Here is an 8,150-nt window from a genome sequence, read left to right as displayed (position 1 = left end):
CAATGTTAGAAAATATTTACCTGCCATCTCTGTGAACAGAGGGAGTGCTCTGCTCCATGCTGTGAGGAGTTAAGAAATAAAGGATGTTAGGGGCTTATTGCCCATTGGGAGACAAAGCTAATTATAGGAAACAATTCCAGTGCAATGTAAGCCATCATATAATTAACCATTAGCATATTTATTCCAGATAACAAGAAGTACAGCGATTTAACAAAAGGAATTCAGATCCCATAGCAGCACCTGTGAAAAGCATGACCACATGGACCTTACAGATCTAGATAATAACACCCCAACCATCTTTACCACTCTCAACTCCCAAGAGGTCCCCAGGGAATGAATAACTTGAAAATATAACTTCTATGCTGCTAACCTCTTTTTTCAAATTACCTGTACAAATATTCTCATATATATTTCCTTATTGAGAATCAAAACCCACCATGTAGAACAAAATATTGGAGACCTATACAACAGCATTCCTTAAATATTCCTCTTTAATACGAAGAGCAGAATTTTAAGCAGAAGTGCCCTACCTTTTAATTACAGAAATAATTAAATAATCTTTAAGCAGGCAAGGGTCAGAGAATTTGGGTTCTACAATATAAGGTTGCCATATGACCCTGAACAAATTAATTTGTTCACCTTGATAAGTGTCATGATTTCTACCATCCTTCCAGCTCTGAGCAGACTCAAGGACAACTTTGGGCACTGTTCCTTGACTTTAATAAAAATGAAAGAGTTCTCTACGTAGCTTCTAGTGATTTTTGCCTTCAATGAATCTTTTGGCACCAAGTGAAACAAAAGACCGTCTTCCAATGCCCTGCCTCTATGATCAAGATCAAAGCTACAGAGGCTGCTATAAGTTGAGGACATGGATTTAACTCACCTCCAGAGGCTTCTATGTTGCTCCTCAAGTTGAGTTAGCAGATGTTCAATGTATTTATTGGAGTCCATGTATTCCTGCACATACAGACAGACAAAGACAAATCTTCGTTAAAATGGTCACCAGACTAGCTCTATCTCTACAAGGAAGATTTTGACAAGATAATCCCTTGGTTCCTAGAAGTTGATGTTTCTATGATTTATATGCATAGTTTTGGGGAGAAGAAGAATATTTTCTTTATATCCTGTGATCATTCTATAAACGAAGCACTGAAGAGAACTGGAGTTCTACAGAGCATAAAAATCATCTTATTCACAGAAAAAAAAAAAAAGCTAAATTTCATGGTCATCTACACTTGGGTCTGTATTCTACTACATAAAAGTAAGTGAGTCAATATCGCTGCTGACCTTAGAAGAATAATAAGATAAGCAATACAGTTCTTGATTACACTGGTAATACAAGGACCACTTCCTAGAAAATAACACTATTTTTGAACTTCGTAGAATGCTTTACATGTTCATTGCCTACATTCACTGGGCATATCGTTGACGTTGATGAAACACATGTCTGTTTTTCTTCATCTCCTTTATAGAAATGGACAGTGTAATTCGTTTTTGTTTTCTTTGACTCTTAGGAAACAAATCTTTGGCATTAAAAAGACATGAAGGCAAGGTGTATCTTGTTTTTTTAGAAATGTCTATAAATTTGTGAATCAAACTATATTTTCAAGAAACATTTCTGAAGAATGAGGTCTTTTGTCATATAAGAATGATTAGGAAAAATTCATAGGTTGTTAAATCTGATTTTTTAATTTGCAATTTCTGAATATGAGGTTCACATGCAATAGTTTCAATTGCTAACTGTGGAACAAAATACAATGTATAATTTGTTTTTTCATCCTGATCCTGATACATCTTTCCTTTCTATTTAAAGATCTAGCCTACAAGCCTCTGTGTCTACATTACAGCTGCCTTAGATAGAATAGTGTACAACGATTTCAAAAGACACCCATGAAAATTACTGTTCCATTTCTTATGAATTTGAGATAAGCTGGGAATTTTTCTTTCTGAAATACATATTTATTTTAATTAAATGCTATATATAACCTATCGTTCCTATAGGAATATTCACTGTAATGGAGAGTGGGGTGAGTGGAAAAAAACACAGTAAATGTTGACCTAATGTAATGGAAAGGGTCCTGTTCCTTTTTCCTAGACTTGGATCTACCCATGTAGCTTTTGAGAAGCCTTCTTATTTTTCTACAGTATTTCAGTTAGACTAGAGAGTGTTCTAAGTCCTTATCTAGCTAAAAAACTGTTATTATTCTATAATATTATCATTCTATTGCAGATAATTAGCTAAAGAGTTTTATTCTTATTAAATAATATTCATTTTCAGGTTAGTTATTTACATAAGACTACTTGGCATGTCAAAACCAAAGCAGAAATCTGTTACTGCAGTAAATTATAATAGTTTGTGATGGTGTTGAGTATCCTGATCAAGTTTTAAACATGATTTAGAACATTCAAAATTATCAAAGACTTATGCACCTCAATGTTCATATCAGCATTATTCACGATGGCCAGGACATGGAAGCCACCAAAGTGTCCTGTGATATATGACTGGATAAAGAAATATGGATCATATATACAATGGAATATTACTCAGCCATGAGAAAAGCCAATATATTGTCATTTGTGAAACCATGGATGGATCTTGAGATAATTATGCTAAGCAAAATAAGTCAGACAGAAAAAATTGAAAACTACATGATTTCACTCATATATAAAACTGAAAGCAATAAACAAATATGACAAGCAAACAGAGACTCATGAACACAGAGTACGGATTAGTGGTTACCAGAGTAGGGGAGAGCAGGGAGGTAGGTAGAGGGAAAAGGGGCCAAATGTTTGGTGACAGAAGGAAATCTGACTTGGGTGGTGAACACACAATGCAATACATATATGACTTAATGCTGAATTGTATACTTGAAACTTATTTGATTTTATTAATTGATGCATCTCAATAATTTTTAATGAAAAAAATTATCAAAGACATTTCAAATACATTTCACTGAAAAAACTTTAAAGACACTGTTCTCAAGAAGAAACAAATATGTAAATTTCAAAGTCATTTATTTCTTTTTCATTTAACTGTTTTCTCACCATCTATTAGAGCAGTCCTCGAAGTGTCAGTTTGGCAGATACAGTAGTAACCAACAGGTCTGAGTTTCCTGCCTTCAAAGGGCTTACGGTCCGGAGAGAAATAACCAATGAGTGAACAGCTTGGATTCAGACCAGTTATATGCTGTAAAGGAAACAGCTAGTGATAGGAGAGACTTAATGGGAGGGACAAAATACACAGTGGTCAGAAGAAGGTCGAAGAAATGACATGTGAGCTAGAACCTGGAAGAGAAGGAAGAGACAAGCACATAGAGAAAGTGGGCACAGGGGAGAGAACACCACAGACCAAGGGAACAGTATATGCAAAGGCCACTGAAATGTGGTATTTAATGAACAGAAGAGAAGCCAGTGGGGCTGACAGTAGAGAGCCTGGGGTATATAGTCTAAAATAAAGTTGGAGAGGTAGGCCAAGGCACATGTAAGCTCTGAAAACCAACTTGGATTAAAACTAAAGGATTTGTTATTTTGTTCATTGTTTAGTGCAAGTCAGAGCTTGAAGCTGAAAGGCACAGTGATTACAAATATGATCTTTGGATCAAAGAAATTTAGATTCAAATCCTGGTTTGGGTATTTGTTAGCTCTGTTCCCTCAGGCAAGTTATTTAATCTAAGATTTATTTTCTTCATCTTCAGAGGGGTAAATAATACTTAATTTATAGAGGTGTTGTAAGGATTAAATAAAATAGCTTAAGTAAGAATATATCATAGTGTCTGCCAAGCAGTGAGCATAACCTTGTTCATAATGTCATACAGTAGAAATTAATAATGATAACACAGATTTTCAACTATTAAATGTACATATAGCTGGATTGAGGTTTAAAAGCTATTTCAAATACTAACTGTTTCTATTTAAAGTAGCTTTACTCAACTTCCCATTCAAATAACTTTGATGATGTCTTAAATCACATAACAATGGGAAACTAGAATTATAGATTCTCTATCTTTCTTTTTAGCTTTATTTTTCACCATAGCACTCTTACTTCTAACATCCAGTACATTTTAGTTGGGTAATTATTTGGGTATTATCTATACTCCCATCTACCCCTCCCAAACACACACATAACACACATACATACATTCTCTCTCCCTTCCTCCCTCCCTCCATCATCTACCCTCCCCCTGCCTCCAACTAAAATAGATTGAGGGGAAAAAAAGATATAATGCTTATATGTGTTTTTGCTTACATGAAACCATATTTTTTTCCTACCTAGAAGAAGTTTGGCAGCACTCCCATACATTTATCAGCTGGCCCCTGAATTAGAGAAATCCGTTAACTAATGAGAAATCTCTACCATTCTTTAAGAATAAAATAGGATTATTCTAGTAGGAACCACTTTTATACATCCATTTGGAGATTAACTCTAAGAAAACAATGAAGGATGATGGCAGTGGGGCGGGCAGTGGTATCCAGGAGAACTACAGTCACAGCAAATATAATGTTGTAGCTACTGCACCTATAGCAAGAACTTGGATATAAAGTGCATACTGAATGTTATTATACAGGGACTCCAATATTATGAAGTACCAAAGGCATGGGCAAGAAAAAAAGGGTATGGCAAGATTCCACCTCAGTGTAACAGAGCTCCCCAGATTGCCTGAAAGATTGGATATTGGGAGAGCTTAGAGAAAACATTTCTTCAAATGCAAATGGATAGAAAGTGGAATCTAGAGTCTATTGGTGGTCCCAGGATCTGAATGGGTCATTTCAGAACAAGTAAATTGAAGACATACAACAGGGTTCCCATGAAGAAGTACTGGAATGCAAGAGAAAAAGAACACAGGAGAGGGTGTCATTCTGAAAATAACTTACAAGAAAAACATGAAAGCATTTTAGACAGAGCCTTAACCTGTCTAGTAGTATCCAGAAAGACCTGGTTTTCCTGAAATGTACAGAAAGGTAAAAAAAAAAAAAATACTGAGTAAAAAAGACAGCAGAATTAAATTTTATAAAACAATAGGGTGAGCTGAAAAGAGAATGAAATTAGAAGGGAGTGAGTGAGCTAAGAATTTCAAAGAAATATGAAATGCAATAGCAGAATTGGAAACTGTGAGCCCTACATTGTAATTTTATTATGGGGTGACTCTCTCCACCATGAAATGGTACTTCAGAGGAGAGTGGGCAATGAATTTTGATGTACTGGCACTAAGCTGGTCACACTGATGAAATCTGCTTTTCAGTATTATCTAGAAACAAATCAAATTACTCAACCCAGGCCACATACTTAAATTCTCACTAACTTTTCTGTAATTTTTATGGTATGATTCAGTTAATATGTGTATAACTTAGCTAGCGAAGACTAAAACTGCTGTAACCTAGAAGAAAAACATACCCACATCTCCACTTTCCTTGGCATCAATGTGCCAAGGAAACATTTCGTAGACAATATAAAACATTGTCTATGAAAACTCAGTTTCTCAAGCCTTGCTTCGCCCGGCATGTACTTCTCATGTCACTCAGCACTGAGACTCTATTGAAGTTCAGTTATTAATTTGATGAACATTCTATTCCACTCATTTTCCTATGACAAAATCCATGTTAGATATAATAGAATTGACAATGAAAGCATAAACATATTCTGTGCAGGACAAATTTAATAATCTAAGTAAATTAAGTAAAGGATAAAGATGAAAATAAATAGAGACATGATGGATATTAGGTAAGAAAATGTAGGTATGACTAACAATCATAGCTTTTGATCATTCGACAATATTTGGAACATAAATGATAATCGAGGAATTATTAAAGCGACATTTCAGAATAGCAGAGGAAAAAAGACTTGCTTATGCATATCAAAGGGGCCAAGTACATTCCAGGTAGAGTTTATGGAAAATTATTCATATATCCACCGGGATAAGAGCTGAATAAAAATTGTGGGGGAAAAAAGCACACTGCAAGTATCCAAACAATGGGGTTTCCTACTAAGCAGCTAAAAGAAGTTGGCTCCATAGCTGCCAGTCACCGCAGATGTCCAGTGGATGAGATACATAGACCCTTGAGTCTTAATTCAAAAGTATCCCTAATTAAGTAGCTGCTATATAGCAAAGCAACAGAAAGCCAATCTCAAGTATTCCTGAATTCAGAAAATAAAGCATCTACTTTAATTAAAAACTAAAATATATACATGTATGTGTATGTATTTTAAACTTAAAGGTATACATATATGGTATAAAGGTATACACATACATATATGCATATATACCAAATACACAATAGATGAATAAAAAAATATGAGATATGTATATGTATATATGTATGTGCATGTATGTATGTATACACATTCTATACATCAGAGATAAATTTTAAAAATATGAAATACAAAATATGAAAGGAAAATTCAAAAGAATTTAAATAAATTTATTTCTAAATATGTAAACATAATTATAAAATTAAACAAAATTTTAAAACATCAGACAGAAAATGCAGAATGTACATTATGCGTCTTCGTGGTGGACAGCAGGGGCAGGAAGAGAAAGAAAGAAGTAGAAGCAAAAATTGCTTTGCACACAGGTACAAAAATTATTTTTCCATACTTGATAATCAAAAAGCTTAACTATAAGGGTGTGTTTTGTAACAGCTGGGGAAAGTAATTTGGTAATTGATGTCATAAAATTTAAAATATCAATGATGTACATTTGATCTAGAAATTCTATGTCTAGGAATCATCCTGAGTAAATAAACTATTTATGACAACGTAAATAAATTGGGTATTCTTAGCTTCCAAATATGGGATTGATGAAAAGAAAACATGCTTTACCCATGTGAAGAAATATACAATTCCTTAAATTTGTAAAGAATATATAACAAAGTGGAAACCAGCATAATGTTCCATGAAAGGAGGATGTAAAACTGCATAGCCCTTTGTATCACAAATTTGAAAAACTATATAAAGACTAAAAGAAAGAAAGCAAACAGTACAGAGTAGTATTATGGTTAATTTAATGTCTTCTATATATTTTTCTCTTTCTATAATTTAAAAATATATACTCACTATACAAATATAAAAAGTGATTATTTAGAAAAATACAGCCCCAGAAAATACCAGCCACAAAGATTTGATTATAATTACATTTTAGACAGCTAGATCTAAAATACCACAATGAAACCTTTTCCTTTATATTATTCTAAAGCTAAGCTGATGTTCGAAAGAATGGAGCCCCATTTTTTTTACTTGCCCTTGTCAGTGTTCTGCTAAAAGTATTTAACCCAACTTAGGAATGAGGAGCAACACCAAGTTACACCAAGATATATAATATGTTTTAAAATTTTTTACAAAGGTACAGCATTATAAAGACATCTGTTCCTTGGCTAAAACTCACATAAATTAGGATCATCTTGAAACTATATTTCAGGAAATTTGCTTTTCACTTCTTTAATGCACATCTCAAGGCATTTAGTATGAAAGAATTAAAGCGATTAGAGGTTTATAGGAATACTGATCATTGCATAGCTGAGTAGCATAAGCACATTTAATGCAAACTTCCTATTGTCTGATCTAGGTCAGTTCTGAGAAAAGCCCATTATAAATGAATTCTAACGATGTGAGGATCTGGCATATCATTTGTTTTAAGTGGGGTTTAAAATATAATACTAAATCAAAGCTTGCAGAAATCCAAAAATCCTTTCAAATAATCTTCATGTTATAATCAGTATAATTTATGGCAGAGCCTGTTAAATCCTGTCAGTACTTTTGTCACTACTAATGCTGGATTCCCAATCCACCTTTGGACAAAGAAGCATAGGCAAGGAGGCCAGCAGGCCAGCTGTTCAAATTAAAAGAACTATCATTAGATACAGAAATTTCCACAATTAGGAAATTACTACTGTAACAAGTGATACTTCCCTCAAAAATTATTTTGTCACCTTAGTGAAAAGGTACATCTGCATGGAAATGTAAAAGAACTAAAACATGTCCATTTTTGAAATCATACAGCAAAGTAATAGATAAGTGCTTCTCATTCTTGACTGGTATCTGTGCTAACATAAATTCTTCCAATGAGATACTTGTAAACAAAAGTATCATATAATTTCCCTTATTTATTTTAAAAATAGCTCCTGTTCCTCCCAGGTTTCTGCTGAAAACATGGATC

At 33.8% G+C, this 8,150-nt stretch overlaps 1 protein-coding gene across 1 annotated transcript in view; it reads right to left on the bottom strand.

Annotated features, from left to right (window-relative positions):
• NCKAP5 (NCK associated protein 5) overlaps positions 1 to 8,150 on the bottom strand; it is a 720,600-nt gene that overhangs the window by 615,818 nt on the left and 96,632 nt on the right. Inside the window, exon 2 of the mRNA XM_023527517.1 lies at positions 884 to 957. Within this exon, the coding sequence (XP_023383285.1) occupies positions 884 to 951 (68 nt within the window). The 5' untranslated portion in view covers positions 952 to 957. The remainder of the gene's footprint in view (positions 1 to 883; positions 958 to 8,150) is intronic.

Source organism: Pteropus vampyrus, unplaced genomic scaffold (genome assembly GCF_000151845.1).
Source record: "Pteropus vampyrus isolate Shadow unplaced genomic scaffold, Pvam_2.0 Scaffold17, whole genome shotgun sequence".
NCBI lineage: Eukaryota > Metazoa > Chordata > Mammalia > Chiroptera > Pteropodidae > Pteropus > Pteropus vampyrus.
The sequence above is the reverse complement of the archived record's forward strand: the minus strand, read 5'-3'. Positions and strand labels throughout refer to the sequence as shown.